The 23837-nt window shown below is 48.1% G+C and overlaps 1 protein-coding gene across 5 annotated transcripts in view; it reads right to left on the bottom strand.

Annotated features, from left to right (window-relative positions):
- The window catches only part of DAB2IP (DAB2 interacting protein), a 158592-nt gene extending 135363 nt beyond the window's left edge, over window positions 1-23229 (bottom strand). For 2 of the 5 annotated variants that reach the window (XM_050320115.1, XM_050320119.1), the window contains exon 1: window positions 22912-23227. In XM_050320115.1, coding sequence (XP_050176072.1) covers window positions 22912-23029 — 118 coding nt within the window. In that variant the 5' untranslated portion in view covers window positions 23030-23227. Of the gene's footprint in view, window positions 1-16210; window positions 16593-22790 lie in introns of those variants that run through there. The other 3 variants (XM_050320117.1, XM_050320116.1, XM_050320118.1) reach the window with 3 other exon arrangements.
- Window positions 23230-23837: the final 608 nt, after the last annotated feature.

Below are 23837 nucleotides of genomic sequence, written 5' to 3'. Positions count from 1 at the left end.
CTTACTTCCTGATTAATTAATAGATTAGGCACTTCCAATTCATGTTTAAATGCCTGATAATGATCTTGTGCTCATATAACAAACAGCTGATTTATATACACACAATCCAAACTTCATTTCTCATGTGACAGATTATTTTCTTCCTTTCCTTGCCACATAATTTGCAAACTGCACTACAGATAGAGTTGCTCGTTTCACTTGCTTTTTGGCATCAGATTACTCGGCCAAGGAGTATTTTGGCAAGAATGCTCTTTAGCCATCTTCCTTATCAGCCTGACATGACAGTGTGGTACAGAAAACACCCTCTGTTTCAAAAGAATTCCCTGTTAGCAAGTTGAGAAATGAAAATGCAGCTATTGTTTTTAAGGACAGGTTTACAAAAAAACCTGACTGGAAATCCTGCAGTCAGTTTTTAAATACCATTGTGAGGGTGGTTTATTTGAATTCACGTCCTTCCTCCTGGCACAACAACACAGTGCTGCTCTGAGAGACGTGATTGTCCGAGTGCCCCTGACTGCAAAAGGTGGAAAACCTCCTTAAAATAACAGAAATAGGAAAACCAGCCCAAGAGCAAAGCAAGGGCTGGGATGTTTTGAAGTGTCAGAGCAACCAACATCTCCAGTGCCTGAGCCCTTCTGAGCCCACCCTGCAAAGTCTCACCCCTGGCTCGGCACCTCACAAGGCCTGTGGAGACAATCTGAGAAATGACACTCTGAATGAAAAACACTGGAAAGCATCTGGCAAGGCACACAGTGCCCAACAACGCTCTCCTATTGCAGTACCAGTCCAAACTGGAAGTTTTCTGCTTGTTTTCCCGGTTATTCCTACAGGTTTTCCACTCACAAGTGTCTGTAGTCTACGTGTCCCCATTACACTAATATTGCCATTATATTTTTAGAGGGGAAAATCTACTGAAAAAAAACCCTCTTCCTACTGAATTTATATCCTTTATTCTTCTAATGGACTGACTTTTACTGGACCAGCAAGTCCAGCTCTTTCCTCCAAGCCCTTGCAAAGGAGTATCCACCAAGAGCTTGTCTTCACATCCTGGCACATCCCTGTGGCAGCAGTTGGATGATCTGGTTTGCAGGGTTTGGACAACTCTTTAGTCAGAATGTTACAGTAATGCAAAGAAGGCAGAGTTTCCTGATGCCTGTTTGGTGTTTTATCTGAAACAGCTGGGTGGCCTCAAAGCAGCCTTGGTAGGAGGCACAAAGAGTAGGTTCTAATTGACACAGCACGTGCAGGAATCATCCTCCCATTTCTTTGTTCTCCAGCCTCAAAAATGACCTGCACTGTTGTCCCCTGTGCTGACCCTCACAAAGGTACCTCTGATGTAAACACAGAGCCTGATAAGGGAGCAAGCACCCAGGCAGGGCCCAGCAGTGCCCATGCTGGGGATGGTTCAGCAGCAGCACTGCCCAGACATCCTGAGATTTTCACTGGGGAAGAAAATGCCAACACCTGCTACAACTCAGAGCGCAGGATTTCGGCACAAGAATGAGCTCAGTGTGACTTTGATACAGAACACGACTGAGTGTGCAGCCCCTAAAAAATGCCCAGATATATATAAGTACATATCTATATTTATCAGAGCCCCAGCAGACTGCCCAGCTCCCACCACACCCCGCAGGATGCTGCTCACAGCTCCAACTGCACAGCCAGTCTTTGCTAATCCCAGCCTAACTCAAAACTCTACTTCTCTGTTCCTTTCTAAATCATCCCCAGGACAAGAGTAGAACCTCTTTTGAAATGTAAAGGCTCTGTAATAAACTTTAGAAAGCACATATGGTACAAATATCAAGCGTGAACATCTCTTCCCATCTTGTACGATTCAAAGCCTGTGCAAACAGCACTTTTCCCTCGTTTTGATCATGCAGCCAAAATGAGTCATCTGTGAACAATTATGGCTCTGGCAGGGGCCTGACTGGTGGAGAATGAAAGGAAACACTTTATTATTGAAATGATCAGTATGCCAAGCTAAGAGGCGACTGCAGAGAATGTTAAGAGTCCTTTGTCCTCCTTCAGCCAGGAAAATCAGGAGCAGTGGAGGCAGCACCCGCCTCTCGGCCACCTGAGCACACCTGAGCTCAGGATGGGCAGTGCAAAGCACGGGGAAGTGGGAGCTGTGGGCATGAGCAAGGGAATGTATGGCAGGAAAAAACCTCAACCTTAAAGCAGGAGGCCTGGCTTAGGAAAGTGTTGGTTATTCCTGGTTTAGATCTCCCAGAGGAGCCGTGAAGGCATTAAAGGAACACACAGTCAGAGGCCGAGGAGCTGAAACCTGAAACTATTAAAGGACATTTGTTGGGAGTTTGGGACTGGCTGGGTTTAACAGGCTCCTCTGAAAGGAGATGAATGGAATTCCCCTCAAGGAATAAAAATAGCAACGTAACAATTCAGCAGAACACGAATCTCCCTGTGTGCAGCCAGCAGTGATACTGCTGCGTCTGGGTCTGCTGCCAGGGGGGCACGGAGGATCCCTGGAATTCCAAGGGTAACTCAGGATGGGGGCTGCTCTCTGAGGGGAGGGCAGGGCAGGGAACTGGATATGTTCCTGGGCTGATGGACTGGGCAAGTGAGAGACAAGATGATTTGAAAACTGGACTATGAACTATGTATGAGCAAGAAATCCTCGGCCTTTTTTCTGTGAGCAACAAAAGGGATGTTGGAGGAAGATCCTGGGATAAATATTCTGACAGTAGGACCTCTCAGGTCCGAACAGCAGCTGAAAAATACCCTTTACTGTTTGTGAAGCTGAGCTCTGACAGAGCACAGTTTGGGCAGCACACATCCTCAAAACTAAGTGGTCTGGCAGGCCTGGGCCCCAGACTGAGGCTCCCAGGCCTCACACCATGGTGGAACTGCCCCAAATGCTCGTTCTTTGCAATGCCACGAAGCAGCCTGTGGTTACCTTCCCACAGTAAGTGGCAGTACTACATGGAAGGCACCTTGTTCCATTCCAGAGCCATCTGGGATCTCACCTTGGCAACAACCGGAGTGCTCCTTTTGTTTGGGTCACGTCACTCCCGCACTTCATCCCACAGCACACAGAGCCGGGCACAAACCAGCACCACCCAGGGTGTTGTGGAGCTTCTCCCAGTGATGGCCGTGCTGGACCTGCCCACTGTGCACCCCTGTGCGATTTGTTCTGACCCTGCTGAGCACCCTGGGGTTACAAACGCGCCCTCGGAGTCCACCAGTGCTCCGACCACTGCACCAGAATCGCTTCGGTTTGAGCCACGGAAACCGGGACAACGTCAGTGGTCTCGGAGGAACCTCTGCTGTGCACAAGGAGGGAGGGAGGGAGGGAGGAACACCGAGCGCTGTCAGCACGTCCAAGCCTAAGCGACCGAGAAATGCCCAACTCGGCTGGGCCGGGCCGGGCCGGGCTCCGCACGGCTCTGCTGCCGCCCGCAGGCGGGAGGGCACCAGCTCTGCTCGGGAATCACTCCCACAACCCACGTTATGCGCTTCCCAAGGTCAGTTTTCCTCTTAAAAATTCCTTCTGACGGAACTTACGGAACGTGTTTTCTTCTGCTCTTCCCTCCCCCCAGAAATCACGGAGTGAACCCCCCCCAGCTTCTCATACCCGAATAAACTCTGCCCTAGCATCAAACACCACAGAGGAAAGGAAATACAAGGTATAATAAATACAAATCTAATAATATAATAAATGCACAGTAAATCTATAAATAATATAATAATGTAAAATATTTTAACTACTATATTTACAATTAATATTGCAATAAAATAACATAAATACGTACAAATATATAATAAATACCTACTCTGCAATTCCTTTGTACAGTCATTTTCATGCCCAGATGCTAAAGGATATTAAAAAAATATAACATCCCTTTTACTTAGTTGGAACCCCAGTGAGGTGTCCAAGTTACTCGAGGCTTCAGCAATTCCAACTTACAAAAAACCCCAACAAACCACAAATCCTTGTGCTTGGGAATAACATTAAACTGAGGAGTAGTCCGGGTGAGCCAGTGACAGGACAGCTGGGGAGCACAGTCAGTGGCAAAGCAGCAGATTTAGCTGTGTGTAGGCTTTACTTTTAGTGATAAACTGAGGACCAGGCAGGTTCCTCCCTCCCTCCTGCACCCAAGGGCAGATTGTCCAGATTTTATACACAAAGAGGTAAAGTGGTTTTGTTCTTTGGCTTGCACCTCATTTCCTATTTCGTTCACGGAAAAGGAGTCAGCTCTGTGAGATGCTGAACAGTCTGAGGTCAAATTAGCAAAGCTCTTGCACACGTGCTTAATTCCAGGCACATGACTGAAGGGAATCTGAACACCCCAGCCTTCATTGCTTCCATCTGGAACAGCACAGCCCTGGGCACGCTCCGAATCCTTCACCCCAAGCAGTTCCTGGCCATCCCAAAGCTTTTACAGCCCTGCCTGGGAAGCCTCCCAGCTTTCCCAACCTGCTTTTTTCCGCGTCACACCGAGAAGCAGATGTGGGTTTAATAATTGCTCATCCAATGGCTGTGTTACTTCATCGTGTACAACTGAGCTCAACGCGCCAGCATCAAAGGGTCCCAGAGCCCTGGGTGGGACTGGATGTGTGGAATGTGCCCCTGCTCCAGACACACGTGGGATCCAGCCCATACCCCCCCTGGAGCACGGCCGGGGGCAGGGATGGGACCCCGAGGTGGGAGCTGAGGGGCAGGGCTGCTCTGGAGCAGAGTTTGAGGGATCTGCTCTCCCCACCAAAAAGGGATCAGAGGAGCACTGAAGAACAGGAGTTACTGCTGACTGCACTCTGAGACCTTGGTTTGGACTCAGGAAGGATGGAGAAGGGCAGAGGCAGCAGGCTGGAGCACACACAGTGGGTTGGGCACAGCTGTGCTACCTCCAGGGTTGTCATCCCTCGCTGTCCCCTGGGAGTGCTCTGACCCACGGGCCCGGCTCCCAACGCCCAGAGCACTTCCAGAAGGTGCCAGAGCTGCCTGGGAACATCCCACCAGGAGAGCAGGATGTGGAGGAAGCTCCTGGCTATCTGCCAGGCCTCGCCACTCCGCTTTTTCATTTTTAGTTTCTGCTCTTTGCTGGAAAGTTTCTACTTATGCTCCCGTTCCCATGGCAACTGCATTTCTTGCCTTTCTTCTCCAGCATTAAATTTTTTATTTGATTTCCCTTCTTCCCAAGACATGACTCTCTTTTCCTTTTGTAAAAAGGAATTAAGTGTTGTCTCCTGTTCGCTTGGTGATATTTTTAAAGGAGGTAACAGAGACTTTACTCTCAAAGTGATGCAGAATTTGTCTGGAACAGCAGCAGAGGTGATCTCCCAAGGAGGAATGTCAGGGGATTCCCCTGCAGAAAAACCCATTTACTGTAATTATCTTAACAAGGTTATGACATGTTATAGAGTTCCAAATATTGAACCCAACATTTGTTTAAAAATTGGCTGCTTGTTTTTATGAGACCAGACCTGGCCATTTTCTCTACAACTAAACATTCTTTTTTTTTTTTTCCCAAGCATTACTTGTGACTGCTGAGCAGTCTCAGGGGAATACATAACAGTTTCATAACTGGAACTGCACTAGGAATGTGGCCTTCAGTTCCAGACTGGAAGAGAATTCAAGTGTTTTCACTGACAGTGTTCTCATCTGGCTGGGAGTGGTGCTGGGGTGGGTGATGAGACAAAGGGACCCTCCCCCTGCCCTGCACCCCCTCACACAGAGACAAACCCCCAGAGCTCATGGAGCTTGAGCTAATTAATTTGCCTTGCCCTTGCCACGTTGGGACTGAATCCATCTGACAACCTGAATTAACTGGAGAACGCAAAAGTCCATCGGAATAGCAAATCTGGATTAGATCTCCCCATTTGGTTTTTCCAGGGTTTCGGTTCCCCATAAACACAATTTATGTGCTGCAAAGCCCTGAAATAATAGAGGCTTTCATTGCCAGCTCACTATGAGAGATTCCCTCCACATCTGAATTCTCCAGCACATGCAGGCCATAAAGTGACCCTCCTGCACAGTTGCAGATTACAAGGTTTCCAGTCTTTATCTCTGCCTGGTGGGATTTCACAGCAAATTCTTTCAGGACTGAATAATTAAAAGAAGCAAACCCACAGCATTTGGCTCACAAGGAGACACAAACAAATCTGTCCATGGGTGCTATCTTGTTTGCAGCACATGTGCACAGATTTACATGTAGGATTGAGGCTTAGTGCTCTGTTTGTTTGGATTTTCCATTATTCTGTAACCCAAGCACAAGGTAAATTATATAAAAACTGAACTTGGAGCAACTTTGAGAGTGAGCTGCCTTTATGATCATCTTAAATCATTTTATTAACCCAATTTTGCACTTTTTTTTTAGATTGTTACTACTCAGAAGAAATAAGGGAAATGGGTCAGGAGTGAGGAGTCCAGTGTCCCATACTTGGTTCATGCTTCTCTCCTGCTCTTGAATTCCCTCCTCCAATGAATATGTAGGTCAGGAATTCACAGGATCTTATAAAAACCTGGCAATGTTCACTGTGTTTGCCAGCCAAGCTCTTTTAATTGTCGGATATTAAACCTCTCTGCCAAGATCGGCGCTGTAAAACCCCATTACAACACGCACTGTCATAAACTCCCCGTCCAGGGCTCCACTGCAGGCCAGATCCCCCACTTGGAGTCAGTCAGGAGAGCAGTTTTGGACAGCTGAGCGTGGCCTCCCTGTTTTCCTGCCTTGGAGCTGCCAGGAGTGGGGATGCAAAGAGCTGCTTTAGGCAGAGTCCCCCAAGTCGTGGACAGGCCGTGTGTGCAGTGCCTCAGTTCCCACCCGTGGAGCAGCTCCCTCAGCTTCCCCAGCGCTGTGCTGAGGAGGGAACATCCAGCAGCCCCTGCTCATCCTCGCCTGGCTGGATGATTTGCTGGCCAGACTTCAGAGGGAGGCTCGGTGAGCCAGGATTTGTGAGCTGCTGCTGCTCAGCTGTGATTGCAGCGAGCAACGCTCATCCATCACCGCAGCTCCCACGGCGCGGCTGCAGGGACAGCAAGGGAGAGGTGTCGACCTGCTCTGCTAGAAAACACTCTGATCTTGCAGATAGAGATCTGAACACTGTCCTAGTGACAGGCTGAGAGCCACCCGTGCCCTCCCACCCCGAGGGGCACAACCACCCTCTCAGCACAGGGGCAAGAGGAGGCTGGAATTAAATCTGCTGATCTTCACTGCTGCACTCAGTGCCACCAAGCTCTCAAAGGAACCACGATATTTTTGCTGGTGTTGCTGGTCAGATGATTTGTTGGTGTCAGAATGGTGTCCTTTCATCCCACTGCCCTTCCCATCAAGTACAAATCCTTGCCCTTTATTACTTTTCATGCCATATTAAAGAGTCCATCCTATCCAGCAAAGACACCTCCTAAGGATGCAAATGCTCCATTCAGTGGCTGCAACTCCTGTTTTAGAATCACAGAATCATGGGATGGTTTGGATTGGGAGGGACCTTAAAGCTCATCTAGTGCCACCCCCCTTCTCCTCTCCAAGCTGGACAGCCCCAACTCTCAGCCTGTGTCCATTGTAGAGGTTCATCCCTCAACATCCATCCTAAATGATCCAGAATTGTAGTCTGACAAGTCTCTCACAGTCTCTGTTCCTGAGCTATCTGAGCTCCATGACAAAGGTTTCCTCATCTCTCTGAAGCACAACCTGAAAATCATCATCACCTGGTCCCCAGTGGGACAAGAGAATCCCTGTAGGTAAAACCAGGACTGAATGGGGATTCCTGGGAATCTCTACAATCCTTATCGCTGCCATGATTGCCTCAGCCAGATTTACCAACTCTCCTCTAACAGCACTGCTGGCTTCCCACCTTCCCCATAACGCCCGTAGTTGAATCACTCTCATTAATTTCCCGGGCTCTAATAGAACACAATCTTAACAGGATTTATTGGGACAATTAAAATTCAGAAAACAAGCTTTTCCCTGCTCCATAAAGCACAGCAAATTTATTTGCTGCAGTCAGTGGAACTCTGCTGCCCAGAGCTGAACCCAGCAGAGCCTGGGCAGGAGCCGCAGCCCCTCCAAGCGCGTGTTCAGATCCCCTGTCAGGGCTGTGTTTGCAGCTGGGGGGGCAGCTGAAGAACCCCCACAGCTCCAAGGGCCTCCTACACCTGCAGAAGCACTGAAAAGACTCAGAAAATGAAAGCTTTGGAGCATTTACGGCTGGTGTGTTGTGTTCAGCTGGAATTCCGTGTTCCTGGGATGCCAGGATGGAAAATGCTCCTGTTCCAGCAGTGCCTGCTGACACAGGTCCTTCAGGGCAGCTCCAGGAAGGTGCATCAAGGGCTGTGAGCTCACACAGCTGCCACTTCTACCAGTTCTACCAAAACTTGTGACCAAACCTTCATACAACCTCATATCTCAGGCTTCCCTACCCAGAGACAAAACAGAATGGATTTTTCATCCACCATCTCAAAGGAACCCGAGTTGGAGTCATTACAAATGTGTAAAAGGGCTGCAAGCACTTGGCTACGCCACGCTCGAGCCCTGATATGTGTATTTATTGGATGAAATCACCTGATTTGAAACAGATCACCAAAGAGCCAGCTTGCATTTAGACTGCCTTGGAGAAGAGATGCCACACTAGACGTTTTCCCAGTTACTTATAAAATAATCAGTTGTTTAAAGTGATCGAGGAGAGGTAATTATGAAGTGAATTTAGAATATAATTGCCCTCAACACCAATAAACTCATATTCTACCCTGAGTAAGCACTCCAGGCAGGTGATAAATTGCCAAAGTAATGCTCCATCAGTTTAACTTCCTGCCGAGTCACCCTTTACTGCTCCAGCCCTGCACAGAATAGCCCCGGCTTTCATTACTAATAAAACACAGAATTAATTACTCAAAATAAAAGAGGCCTTGAAAATGTGCCCAGACACTGAACCACGCTGGTTTTTGCATTCTTTTGCCCTTTTTCTTCCCCTCCTATAAAGGAACCTCAACCCCATTGCTCGTTATTTCTTTAAACTCAGCTGCACCACACGGAGGTTCCTGCCAGGTCTCTTTTATTCCCAGGTGGATGCTCGTGACCAGCAGATACTCTGGTCCTGATACTCCTATCAAAATACTTAAACTGATGGCTGACAGCACTATAAATTTCATTTTCCTGACTGGGTTATGAGCTCAGCTTTGGAAACTCAGTCAAGCAATGGAAATATTTTACACCAGGATCCAAATCTTTCAAATGTCTAGCGCTGGACTGGAATTCTCCAGGGACTTCCAGGCAATTCTGCTCCAGCTCAAACAAGAAAAATTCTAGACTTGTTATTATTAACAGCTGGGAATCTTTCTTTCCCTCCTCTACTGTCAGAAGGATCCCAGCTTTTCCCACAACATGCAGGTTTTTGCAGAGGGGAGCTGTGCCTGTTTTCATCCCGGCAGCTCTCCAGAAATTTGCTTCAAGATAAAAAGGCTCCCCCCAGGTTTGTAGGAAATTTCAGCTCATGTCCCATTAGTGTCATCCCCCAGCACATGGATGCAGGGCTCTGACAGGGGGAGACCTGAACCCTCCTCCTCTCTCCCAGTGACCTTGTGAGGAGCGGGACAAGGAACAGCCATAAAACTTTGGAGAAACACAAACACACGGACAAGGTTTCCACCAATTCACAACCAGAGCTTTGAAAAGCCTCTGGGCACACGTCCAGCCCCTCTGGCAGCTGCAGTTCACGCAGGAAGAAAACAGGGGAGAAAGAGGCAAATCCAAGCAGCACAAGAAGCCTCCAGCAGCCAAAGAGCTGCACGAGGAGCCCAGGACGGGCTCTGCAGGTAATTTTGGCCGTGGCAGCACCAGCCCAGGTGACAGGGCCCAGCACCAACCTTGACTTGGGACCTCCCCTGTGTCTGTGATAAATTCCCTTCATGGCCATGGGCACCTCCATTCCCCTTGGTGACCTTTAATTCCCACTTCATCTGCTCAGAGAATCCCCCCTTTTCACTTTCTGGTGAACAACCCGGCTGTGGATGAACAGTCCTGCAAGGAGCGGGGCTTGGATGGTTTCTCTAATTGTCACAGACACTCTGAGAGGTGCTTTACGTGCCTGCCAGTGTTTCCCTGCTGCACCTCACCATCTGAGGACACATCTGCTCTGCTGAGCAGCCGTAAGGCCTGCAGTTCCGTGAGGCAGAGGATGACGGGGCGGGCAGGACTCGGTGCGTGGGTTGCAGCTCTGGTGAGCACACTCCGACTGCAGAGGTGAAGGCTTGGCTGCATTTTCTAACGACCCAGTTAATTTTGTTGCTAAGAAAAGCAAAGGCCTGATGAGGATTGGCTCCAGAGATCCCCCAGTGTGTGGTCTGTGCATCTGAGGAGCTCTGCACGGCACTCGCTCATGTTACAGCAATTACTTGAACTAAGTTAGACTCGGAATAATATTTATAAAGCCCAGATCCACAGACCTTTTTGCAATCACCTGGGTACAATCACCTCATTCACAAGACCTGGCTATAAATTATGCTAATCAGTGAAACACTCAGAAGATGAAGAGAGGTTTCTTGTGTGATTTTAAATGGATTCCTACAAAGAAAAAAAAAAATGGGGATATATGAAATTACAGTTTCAGTGCACGTTCCTTTTGAAATCTCGGGTGTCAGTAATATAAAGGTTAAAGCACTGTGATCAGGGAATTTAAAAGATGTCATTTTTATTGTGGGACCCCTTCTACCTCTCCAGAATAATTAAATATAACTCTGCAAGGCTTTGCTGGACACAGATGTCATCGTAAGCACCAACCCTGAGCACTCAAATGAAGCCTAAACGAAGGGGCTGTGATTTTGCTCTCCAGGTGACAGCCCCATCTCTGACTCAGTCCCTCTGTTCCATCCTTCAGCCCAGGCACGGGAAAGGTAACACTGCCCATGTTTGCAAACAAATCCCTGGATCTGGAGGTGAAGTGCAGGAAATCCCGCATTAGGTGCCACGTCTGGCAGCTCTCATTCCCGGCTGATGACCAGAAGGGAGGAGGATAAATGACTTCTGCGAAGCCCCAGAGCCACCCCCCAGCCAGGATCAGCCTGGGCACAGCCTGCCCCCTTATCTTAGCCCACTGTTTCTCCCCAGCTGTCCCTGCCCTCTCTGGGATCAGAGCAGGAGATCCCAAGTCAGACTTTCCACCCCTCCCTGTGGCTCAGGGGGTGCTCTGCACTGCCTGTGCTGTTCCCAGCACACCACCAGCTAAATGCACAGGTGACTCGTCACTTGGCTTCGTCAGATGACGGCCAGTTCAGACTCCATGACATGAAAATCACCAAATAAAAGTTATAACTTCAAGTTTCCAGACTTTTATACGACTCCAACGTTTTGCAGCCCACCCCTGATCCCCGTAACACGGCCCCAGGGGCTTGAAGGCATTATGGAATCTCCTTGTGTGCGGATTCTTCCTGGTTTCCATGAGGTTATTTGCACAGACATTAACCAGCGCTGCTGCTTGGGACACACAACTCCATTAAGGGGAGTGATGTGCTGTCTAAAATTAACTGTGTATTTGTTTTCTCCTCAGTTTCTGCAGAACAGGAGGGGTGATGCAGATGGTTAACAGCAGTGAGATTATAGTGATAGCTGTAAAATTTGATGACTGTTATCAAAAGCATCGTATGGCTGACGATAGCAAGCAGCAATTAAAAAAAAAAAAAAAAGGAAAGAAAAAAGATTTCCCAGCTTACCCTGGACAGGGAGCAGGAACAGCAAAGGGGGGTTAAAGCCAGTTTCATACTGAAGGATTTATTAAAATAAGAAGATCACTCCTTCAAACCTTCAGAGATCCGGGTTATCTGAAGCAATTCAGATGGGAAGGAAATCCGAGAGCTGAACCTCTGACAAGGGGGGATTTAAACCCGGGGGTGGGAATTTCACTGCTCAGGAAAGCAAGGCTGGGATCAGCTGCACTGAGCTCAACAAATGCCCAGCAACTTTCTGCAGGGTCCCTGGGCTGCCACTCCAGCCAGGTCCCTGTTTCTCCAGGGCTGGAAAAGGCTCCCATATTGTTACAGGGAGGGAGAAGTTTAAAGCTCCACTTTCCCCCATAATAAGATTTTGTTCCACCTCTATAGATGAAACATTAATCTGACCCGTAAGAGAATGGTACCCACAATCCTATCCCAGAGCTCTCTGTTCAGCCTCTTCTTTGCAGAATTCCCTTTGCTCTTTACCCAGCTGGGAAAGCTCTTGCACTGCTGCTTCCCCCTCCCTCCTCTGAGCTGCCATGACTGCAACTCCAGCCCTTCCACAGCTCCAGCAATTTATTGAAACCAGTTCTCCTCAGCGAGAGCAGAAGCTGTGCCAGTGCACCCAGCCAGCCACAGAGCAGGAGAAAAGCAAGCAAGAAAGTTTTCAGGAAGGAACAACCAGGGAAGGGTTGGAAGTATTAGTGTCTTTTCTCTTAAGGTGCATATCTGTCCACTCACTGTGGAAAATTAGGGATTGATTCCCTGGAAATCAGGACATTCTGTTCCTTGGCTTGGCCTCTAGAGAACACATCCAAAGCATCTGCAAGAGATGGACACTTAACCCTTAAATGTTAATATCCACGTTGCATCTGCTGGGATGCAAGTTTTTTACAGCAGGAGAAAGTTTATTACCCATTGGGGAATGTGTTTCTCTGTGTTGGTTTTTTAATTTATATTTAATCTCTATCCTGCACCAAAATATGTGCATACATAATTAGCTTAAAATATTTAAGAACACTTCTTGATGTGGGATCCACTTGCAAGGAACATGACAGTGAGCACCCAGACTGAACTGGTTTATGCCAAAGCATCAGCATTTTCAAAATAGCTTAAAAAAAATTCTCCAAGTGGCTCTCAGGTGCCCCAAAAGGTCAAGAAGTCAGACAGCAGATCTCCTGGGGCTCCTCAGAAACCAAGATGAGCTTATCAACAACCTTAGGGCATATTGATATTTATACTGATATGTGGAAAAATTTGGAGCTGTGTAAGAGAAATCCCTGCCATCTTCATCCACATCGGTTTGTCAACAGTTCTAAAAACCCCAAGGGTTCAGGATGGCAAAGCAGACCAGGGTGAGGCACCAGGAAAGCCTGGCAAGAGGTCAGAGAGTCAGACATCAGAACCTTCTAAAGAAACTGTTACCCAAAAAGACAAGTTTGGAGGGAAAAAGGCAGAGAAAGACGAAATCAGCTGAATTTTCTTTGGGAAATAATTCTGTAGAAAATCAGGCTTTGAGCATTTCAAAGCCCTCGATATAATTGCCATGAAGCTCTGGATACATTTGTTCAAAAGTGAATTCCCAAGATTAATTTTCAGTGCCTGCTGCAGTCCCTCCATCGTGTTCCCAGGGTGATATCCTGGGTCAGGGATCTAAGGACAATCCCCCCAGAGCAGGTGCTGTGAGACAGAAGAGCAGGATATGGGCTGAAACCCCTCGAGAGGAAGGAGGGCTTCCAAAATTTCCATGAGGAAACTCAGAAATCAAAGCTCCTTCTGCTGATTTTTCACTTGCACAGCTGCTCTGCAAAAATGGTTTGCCATGGTCTGAAACAGCAAGCTGGAATTCTCTGGTGCCCTGTGCTTGCCATGAGGTTGTCCCAGTTTTCCTCAAGTCCTTCTCTTCTGTTTAAAACACTGATTTCTGGGCTTCAGCTGACCTACATGGAGGCAAGATATCAACGGTTTTTATCTTGATTTCCTTGTCTTATCTTGGTTTTATCTCGGTTTGGAATATTTTGATAGCCTACTGGCAAGCACCAGGAGCGATGACATCATAGCAGGAGGCGGCATCTATTCCGAGGAGCTCAGAGCCAGCAAAAAATACTCCCAAGACCATGAAAATAGTTCCTATTACATTTTAGTCCTTGGCAAAGCAATCTGAGATTACATAAAAGGCAGAGCCAGCACAGATACAGGCAAAGGATGTGATGGTGGTGGTGGAGCCTCATCCCTCTGGTTCAGGTCTGCCAACTGGAAACCTCAGTTCTAGGTAGGTCAGGGTTGTCATGAGCTGAAGTTCACTAAAAATATCCTGAGTTAGACTCCAGGCACCAACTGTGGCAGAGGGAGCCACATTCTTTGGGAACTGGGTGAGACTGAACTCCCAGAGAAAATCTGGCACCCAAGTGGGACAAGAGAGTTGTGGTGGAGGAGAAAAGAAGCCCGTGTGGATCCCTGGCTGTAAACACACAATAATGCTGCCCTGTCAGAGTTGCCACTCCAGCAAAACAAAAGTACTTTCCTATCATGAAAATGAGAATTCTTCATCCTCAAGGAAACAAACAGCTTTGCAGCTGCCCAGGATCCCATGAAAGGGCAAGAGTGACCAGTACTGAGCTGGGGGAGGCTGGGGAGGGATCCAGCAGCAAAACCCTCTCCCCAGGGTCACAACCTGTCAACTCTGCCCAGGCAAGAGCATCCTCACAGTCACCCTGAGCCAGGAGCTGCTGGTTGATGGGGAACTAAAGGCTTGTCCACACTGAGCAGAAAATAAACACGCTTTTGCAGCCAGTGTTTGACTGGAGTGTGCACATGCACATTCCATGGAATTACAGAGCTTGGATTCCACTGGCCCATGTGCTGTTGGTCACCCCTGCCAAGGGCTGGGAACTCTCCTGCCAGCTCTGGGAGGGAAGTGCTCCTACCTCTGGAGGGTAGGGTTACAATCCCTGTGCTACTTCACTACAGTCATCCTGTCTGGGCCAGGGACAGGTTGGGAACCTACACCTGACAATATAATTCCACCAAAAAAACCCAAGTGAGGGTTGTTTGTTATTATTGCCAGCAGCAGTGAATGAGAAATAGTTTTCCTGTGCCCAGAAACGTGGTGATTACTGGAAAATCCCTTTTTTTACTGGTGCATGCATGGCCTTTCAAGGCTTTTTTAGCAGCCATACAATGAGATACTTGGCTTGCACCAGGCACAGCGAGACCTTAATCCATAGATCCACATATCCCGTGTTCCCAGTGAGCTCAGTGGCCCAGGGACTGTCCTGGTGCTGCCCCTGGGTGTGATCCAGGTGTTCCTCCCCAGAACCACGGAACACCCTGAGCTGGAAGGGACCCATGAGGATGATGGAATCCCAGCTCCTGATCCCTCCCGTGGCTGCCACAGCTCTCCTGATTCAGGCTTCAGCAAAGGAAATCTTCTCCTCATTAAAGGAGTCGCTTTTGATGATCTGGCATCTTGCCAGACAAATGACTAAGTGAAAAGATGTCTCACTGGTAATTTTTCAGTGACACTGCAGACAGCAACAGCTCTTCTCTCTATTACAGAACATTTGCTCCCCAGGCCTGAGATGTAGGAGATGTAAGACCTCCTCTTGTTTATCTAAAATGGATTCAATCTGAAAAAGTTTGGGTTGGGTCAAGTGTCAGTCACATCAATGCCCTGTTCCCTTAATTACAGGTCCTAAACATTTCTCTTAGAAGTACATGCAACTCACATGTTTACTACACACCAACATGAAAGAGGAAGGCAAAAATCAGGTATCTGCCAAAAATAAATTACAATGAACCTTCAGCAAAGTCTTGGAAATGGGCTTTGCAGATTTCTGCCTGGAACAGACCCCAGGAAATGGAATAACCTGACGCAGGAAGGAGGGCTGAGATTCTGCAAAACATCAACATTTCCCGTCCTCCCCTGGCTAACTTTGCCCTGTGAGGACAGAAGAGTCTGACTGAATGTAACCTTCAGAAAAACCTTGTAACTGTATTATCAGTCACCTCCAAAAGTTCAGGGTGTGCTCACAGACAGTGGTGGCCACAGGCAGTCGTGCCAGGCCTGTTGCTGAGGGTGAGGGAACGGCTCCAGTTTTGTCTCCAGTGGCTGAGGCTGCCCCAGCAGGTCACTGGGAGCAGGATTTCAGGGGCTCACAAACTGCCTCTTGTCTCCTACAAGTGGAAATCCAGACTGCTGAAAACTGCCTGTGTTTGGTCTGAGATAACAGGCTGAGAAAGGGATCCCAAAAGCAGGAACATGAGAGTTGGGAGAGTTCTCTTCCTAAAGATGCAAACCCGAGAAAGAGCTGCTGTGCTGAATTACGAGCACACTCACACCGCACAAAGTTTGTGTTAAGACCTATTGTAAAACAATCTCGACACAAAAGAGCGAAAGACAATCATTGTTCCAGCTCTGCTCGTTAAAGAAATTCAGACAAACCCCACTCTTTGATCCCAGGCTTTGCTACAAGACACGTTCATTCCCAACCAAACAAACGCCAGCAAAAAGTCAGCCCCCAAATTCCAAAGTCCTTCTCTGCTTACCTTTGTAGGAGCAGGTCAAATCTTTGGGGGCAGTTTCTCAGAGCAGCTCAGACGTTCCATGGGAACTCTCGTGCTGCAATAAACAGCTGCACAAGTCCCTGATTTATCCCCTGGGTTGCTGTACATGCTGAACCCCGGCAGGAATCCCACGCAGGGAGAAAAAGGAAGGCAAAACAACCCCAAAACCCACGGGAGAAGCACCTCGGCCCCCCGAGCCAAGCACACAAAAAGTTCAGCAGGGAAAATAGAAAGGAAATCCAGCCACAAGTCAAAGTTTGGATCAGAAGGAGGGAGAGCAAACTGCTCCCCTTGCCCGCAGTCCTGGCTGAAGGTGCCTCTGGAGCAGAATCCACTCGCGGCTCTGGGAGCAGATGGTATTCACACATTATTCCCGAACAGCAGCATTCCCCAGCCCAATCAGGAGGCAGCACTCAAAAGCCAAGCGCTTCCCAGACTCTGTTACAGTTTTCAATAGCTATAGCACAAGATGAATGACTCAGAAAATGAATAAGCAGGGAAAGAAAACCTGGCTCTCTCCGCTCGGCAGAGGCACCGGCAGGCGGGTCAGCAGCTCGGGACTGAGCGCTGCTTTCAGCTCAGTGCACCTGCTTTTTGCCCCTAAATCCCCCAAATATCCTGTATCTTAAATTTCTATTAACAACTTCATCTCGCTTTAGAAGTCACAAAAATTAAATCTTCTCTTTTTTTTTTTTATCCCAGTCTTAAAAATAGCAAACATTTGTAAGAGCCAAAAAAAGGATGAGCTGTGTGTGTGCTCCTCCAGACAACTCAAAGAAACCCATCCTGCCCTCTCTTGCTGAATAAATACATCAGTCTCTAAGATTAAGGTCTGACTTTAGCAATCCTGTTGCAAATGATATGAAGAAGAGAAAGGTTCATTTCAAAGCTGTCTCTCCTAAACAGATTAATACATCCTCTGGTTTCGCCTGAAGTTTAACAGGAAACTTTAAATTGCAATAGCACAAACGCATGTATGAATAAATGACCTAAAAATGACTACCAACTTTCAGGGGAAGTATAATCATCACTCAAAACCTGGCCAAACAGAGCTGGAAAACTACTTCCAAGTGCTTTGTGTAGCTCTCGGACTGGCCCATCCACAGAGAACTTTCAAACACAGCTCCTCGGTCAGTGCCTGGTTTTTCTGACGGCTGCAGCCCAGCACCAAAGGATGGTCTGCTGAACAAAGCAAGTTACTGATGGAAACGTGCACAGCACCAGGATTCTCCCTGGAATACCCCCCGAAAGCCTCCTTGGCTCTCCCCTCTCCCCCGCGCTCCCAGCCCGCTGTGGTTGCCGGCAGAGCCGCAGACGGGCTGCGCTCAGGCAGGCGGGCTCGGTGAAATCGCTGCCACTATCTGGGGTGAGAAACATTCTCCCGGGTCCCCCTGGACATTTTCAGATCTTTGTCTGCGGCTGTAAATTGATCCTTTGCATTCCTGTCTGACACATGGGCTGTGAAAAGCTCTTCAGGGATATTCCCCCCGCCATGAGTAATGCTCCGACAGAGTTCTGCAAACAGAGAGCCGGTTGTGGAGACAATAAAATAAAACTCTGCTCTAACTTTCACTACTATTATTTTAAGGCAATTTTTTTTTTCCTTCATCCTGGAGCAAATGAAAGAACTCTGCAGCTTGCTTTCCTACTTTGGAAACACCAAATCTCAGGATTTCTCCCGAGGATTAAGGGCAGGACCCACCTCCAGGGGCATCGTTTTGCTCCATCAGCCAGGCCGTGCCCACCAACGTTAAGCAAACAAACCCTCACATAAAGCTCCAGCACAAAGAACAAGGGCCCATGTTATTCCATCAGCCACAGCTGCCCACCAACCTCCAGCTACAGCCAGAGAAGCCTTTAAAGGTGTCCAGCAAAACTCGAGGCATCTCCAGACTCAGTGAGGAAAACAAACGTTTCTTGCAGCTTGGTTTTGGCAGGTGTTTTCTGACCCTGCATTGAGCTGCAGAGCAGCCAAAATCATTGAGTCACTGAGCAAGGCATCTGCTGGGCCTCCGAGCCCGGGCCAGCGGCAGGAATGCTTGGCAATTCCAGCCCTTCCATGTGCTGGCTCCTTGGAGATGCTCAGGAGGAAGCACATCTCCATGGGAATGCTATCCCGTGGGATAACCCCGGCTGTGCACTGAGGCCTCCTGGGCAAACCTCCTAACCAAAAGCAGTGGAGTGGCTGGGGCTGAGCGAGTCAAAATGTGGGTCTCAGATCTCACTGACAACTGACAGTTCCTGCTGTGGCTCCTCCAGTTTCTGCTACCACCACAGTCTCATGACTCCAAAAGCCTCTGACCTGTAAATACCTCGATGCATCAGATGGATGCTTTGAATTCCTCGCCATGCCTGCTCCCCTGAGATCCCTTGTGTGTGCACTCTTCCATCCCCTTCGGTCACACTGCATTCACCTTCCAGCTGGGCTGATGCTGGAGACAGTTCTGGGAGGGACTGGTGGTGGTGTTGTCCTGGAGAGATGGGTCTGGGAGGTTCCCTCACAACGCTCTGCTCTGAAGTTCCTCTCTTTTACAAGGAATATAAAAGAGGCCTTGGATTGCCTGACTGTGAAAGGACCCTTTTCTTTATTCCAAAGCATGAAGACACTGCTGTGACTCTTTCCAGCACCTCCAAGCCTGGATGGTCACATTCCAGTCCCTGACTGCTCCCTCAGGATCCCATATGGATGGATCTACCTTGCTGTGTGCTCATCATCCAGTGGGGTGCTCGTTTATTGGTTGGCTCTACCCTCTTCTAAAGACTTCAGCAGGGAGTGACTGCATGGAACACTTATCCCCAATTAATTCCCAACCTGGAATTGTGGGATGCATCCACAAATCACTGTAGAGCAATCTGCTGAATCCTTGGTCTCCCGTTCCCCTGGAGCCTTCCCACACAGCTCTGCTAACAAACCACATCCAATCTACGAAAAATGCTCTGTTTTCCCACTCCTCGCTTCTCTTTTCCTCTCCAGCAAGTGTGATTTTAATGCACACTGTGGTGTCACTGGGGCCAGGATGTCACTGCTGCCCTGGAACAGCGCTGGAAGAATCGAAATTACCAGCAGCACACAAAGTTCAAGGCTGGCTGTCATCCAAGTAATTCACCTGGTTCACTGTGCATGTCAGAGACTGAAGAAAATATGCTGTAATTATTGTGTTATTAAAGCACAATGGCTTGATTTCACTTCTTTGTGGCACAAAATGTGCATCTGTGATTCACACCTATTGTGTGGGGAACACGATTCCACTAAACCCAGCAGCTGGGATCTGGTCTGCAGGGTTGTTCAAAAGGTTGTCTAATAAAAATCTTGTGCTCTTCAAGGATTAACAACTGAATCACAAAGAAATACTGTCAGGACACAGAAAAGAAACAAGCTCAGAGGTGGTTCCAGTGTTGACTAGAGTTGTATAAACTGAGATCTGAGCAATTAGGAGACACAATGAGTGAATAATTCAGAGATATTTGGTACTCCAGAGTTTGTACACAAATAAAATATCTTATAAATCTTCACCAGCTTGCAGAAAGCTGCTGAGCTGTCTTTTATTCTTGTAGCTGCAAGTGGCTATAGTAGAGAAATCTGTAGCTCTGATATGTCATCCCTCTGAAATGGGTAATTTAGGGTTATGGTTTTGGAATCAGCACATTCTTCAGCACTTTTCTTCCAAGAATTTTTTTCTTCTTTTTTTTCTTTTTTTTTTTTTTTGTGAAAAGAATGAAGTAAAGCCATGCCAGCACATTGAAAAGAACACTTCAGAAAGCCAGAGCTGTGAGACAGCACCAAACAACAATAATCTTTCTTTATATTCCCGCATTTTGGAGAATGGAAAGAAAGTATTGGGGGTAGGGGGAGAAAGTGGGTGTTTCAATGATTTTTAAAAATCCACATGAGAACCTGTAGCTTTCTGTGAGTCTTTAGCCCAGCCACACATGCAGAAAAGTTACAGAACTCCCATCTCCTTTCCCAAATCCCAAAATGGAGAGCAGCCAGTCAAGCTTGTGTTCCAAGCAGTCAAAACACTGCAGCTCAATGAAGAGCCACAGAGAAAAATCCAACAACCTTTGCACCCACGGGCTGGGATTTTACTCCTCCAAGACAACTAACACAGCTTAAATCTCATCTCCGGCCCCACATAAATGAGTGGTCATTCCCTGCTCCAGTTCCAAGCAATAACCAATCTGGGAGGCCTCTCCATGAAAAGCTGGCAGCCCAATTTGACTGGGAAAACTCCAGAAATGTGCTAAGAAGTGAGACACGGCTTCCCAGCCTTGAATATTCCACCAACGTCCTGCCAGCTGACGTGTGCACCTCGGTCAGCAAATGGAAGGGCTGTGGGAGGCAAAAGAGAGCAATCCCAAAGGATATTATTGCCCCAAATTCTCCAGAGCAGCCTCTTCTGTCACTGATGAACTCCTGATTGCTCTGGCAGTGAGCACTGAAGGAGGAACCCAGGCTGAGTGCTCAGGGAGGTGGTTTCAACACACGTGGACTCCCAGGCAGATCAGAGAGTGAAGAACAGATCTCATTCTGCTGCCAGAGAAAGGGGTTTGATCTGACATTCCTGAAGGCAGAAAAAGGCACTTGTACAGCAGGGACGGGAGTTTGAAGTTGTGGTCACTCCCCAAGGCATTGATTGTCTCATGAGCAGCCCAGTGAGGGCAACACAAAGTGCCTGAGTGTTCACTGCAGGCTGGGCACGCAGAGGCACCGAGGGGCTGCTCCCAGGAGGGAACATCCTCAGAGGGGCAAATCTTTCCTAACAGCCCTTTGCTGGCACATTTGTATCCCCTGAATTCTTGCCTGGAGCACGAGAGGAGCAGCTGAGCCCTCAGCCCTGCAGTGCTGCAGTTAAACCATTGACCTTCGGATCGATAAATGGTTCAGCCCGTTTGTTTTACAATGAGATCGTTTAAATCAAAGTAATTAAAAAACACTGAAAGGAAGATGGGGATTTACCTAAGTTAGGAAGGGGAACCAGGGAAGGTTCTTCTCAGACCCCTGGTACCAGCAGTGCTTATTTATCTCTCATTTGCCAGCTTATGAGCCTCCCCAGTGTCTCCCACTTATTAGAGTGTTTTGTACACAGTGTGACAGAATCTATTTACATGTCTGTAAGCAGGAGAATGAGAAACCTGTGCGTCTCAGAACATGAATCCCGAATTTAGTGAGCCATTTGAACGTGCTAGAGAAAATAAAGTTGAATTTGCATTTCCCACAGAGCCGAGACACTCTCTGGGACTCCAGAAGTCCAGATTCTAATGCTGGGGAGGGGAAGAGCAGTGGCTTTTATGTTTGTTAACATCAGCTCAAACTGTGCATGCACCCCTCTGGTAATCCTAAAACTTCCTGCCTAAGGAAAATAAGATTCAATTCTGCATCTTAGTGGTCTAAGAGGAGGTGTAAGACGTGAGAAGTAGATACTGTTCTTCTGAAAAAGAGTTAATATGACTACATACGAGAGAGGATAGAAAAATGAAATAAAAAGCACGATCCTCCTCTCTTAATATTTTCATGGAAATATCATCCTTTGAAACCCCCGAAATCTGTCCTTGATTATGTTAAATTCGATTTCAAATGGCACAGAGCCCCAAGTGAGGCAGTGCTGCCCACTTCTATCTGCCCAGTCAACTGTTCACATAGTTTAAATGTTACTCCATTCCCTTAACCACATTCTTTCCACACAGTTTTAGGTCCCTGTGACATTAACACTGCAGTTGTGTCCCACTTGAAGCTCTAGCTGTCAGCAGAGGATGTGCTGGGGAAATACATAACTGGTTCCTATCTGTGTAGCAAGTGCAGTACTTGGTGGATTTCAAACTGTATTCACAAGGTACCCAATGCATATTAAAGAGCTGAGAATCAATTTGTCCGAAAAACCACCATCTCAAGTTGTTTTCATAAACAGGAACAATCTGTTGTCCTCAATGCAGCCAATTCTCTCCACTAACAGAGAAATAAGATCTGCAATTGCAAACAACTTTTCCCCCCAATTTATGCTTTTCTGTCTGCCTTCCAACAGAGCAGATAGCAGAACACCAGCGTGTGGAATGCTATAAATCCATGGAATAGCTGCAGTTTTAACCGTGGACTTTAATTCCAGGGTGAATTTATGTGGTCCTTAGCTAAATATATCCTCCTAAGTAAATTACTCATGCACTGCCTGGAGGAAAGCTCTCTGCAGATAAAGAGTCTGTTCCCAAGCGCTCCGTTTGACAGCACAGACGGCTCCAACTTACACATCCTTCTCCCGGGGGCAAAGAGCCCCCCAGACTGACCAAGGGGAGTGCAGGGTCCCCCTTCCCTCTGCACAGTCAATTCTGCCTGGCTCCTGCTGCCTCCCAGGGTACAGATCAATGCCAACTACATGTTTATCTCCAGCCCCTGGAACGAGAGGGATTTCTAAGATCATGTGAAGCACATCACCACATTCATTTCCACTTAGCCATGCAGAAGACAGTACAAACACGAGCCTATCCCTGTGCTTTAGTAGGATGGGAAACTCAGACACTCTCTCATTATCCCTTTTCTCCCCCTCTCTTTTCTATGTTTTCTACTTCTTACCATTGGAGTTGTCCTGGTCCAAAGGATTATCTGGTTCCATTACTTCAAATAAAAGCATCCAACATGCAGTTCTCCATGCAGCAGAGGCATAAAAACACAGCAGTTGCCTAAGCTGATTCACCTGATTTATGAATTAGTGCAGCATCCATAAGAGGCTGTGTTTCTTCTTTTGTATTACATCTGGCTCCTTTTCCAACTCGATGGCTGGGTATTACAGCATGCAGGCCTTTTTCCAGCATCCTCTTAATGCATTATATTTAAAGTAGCAGCAACCTTTTTCTCCCATCCCCCAGACTAAGTTCCAGCAGTAACTAGGCTGAGCTGGCAGCGAGCGGAGCTCATTCAGAACAGGACCTGCGAGCGTTCTCCGAGCCGTGTTGCTGCATCCAGAGGATGATTGATACAATCAAAAGTAAGTGGGCTCTGACACAGCACGGTCTGCACCGCAGAAAATCCCACCAGAACCAGGCAAAGGTCCCGAGGGTTTGGGGAACGCCTGGTGGAAGCCACCAGCCCGCACCCCCTCACGCACAAACACAAATTGTGTCCTGTCCCCTCCTCCTCCTCCCCCCGCTCCGATCTTTTATAACCCTGGATCTCCTCCAGCAACAGTCTGCTCCTCTACTGGGTTTATAATAAACTCTGCCGTTCCCTCGTGTCCCCCGGGCTGCCTGGCACAGGGAGGAGGCTGCCTGCAGGGTGAACAGCCCAGCCCGTGCTGCCTGCAGGGTGAACAGCCCAGCCCAGCCCGTGCTGCTTGCAGGGTGAACAGCCCAGCCCGTGCTGCTTGCAGGGTGAACAGCCCAGCCCGTGCTGCCTGCAGGGTGAACAGCCCAGCCCAGCCCGTGCTGCTTGCAGGGTGAACAGCCCAGCCCAGCCCGTGCCTGGCTGGGAGGCAGCGCTGTGACTGCACCGGGCACAGGGAACTCGCTGCAGCAGCAGCATCAGCCCTTGGCTGGGACCTTGTCCTGCATTCCCCTGCTCTGCCAAGCCAGGACTGCTGCTAAGCTGGCGTTTACAGCTCCTGCCAATGAGCTGGAGGACTCT

The sequence above is a fragment of the Myiozetetes cayanensis genome, unplaced genomic scaffold (assembly GCF_022539395.1).
Source record: "Myiozetetes cayanensis isolate MyiCay16 unplaced genomic scaffold, myiCay2020 scf23, whole genome shotgun sequence".
NCBI classification, from domain to species: Eukaryota; Metazoa; Chordata; class Aves; order Passeriformes; family Tyrannidae; genus Myiozetetes; species Myiozetetes cayanensis.
Note: the sequence above shows the minus strand (reverse complement) of the source record. Positions and strands in the feature narration are given on the sequence as shown.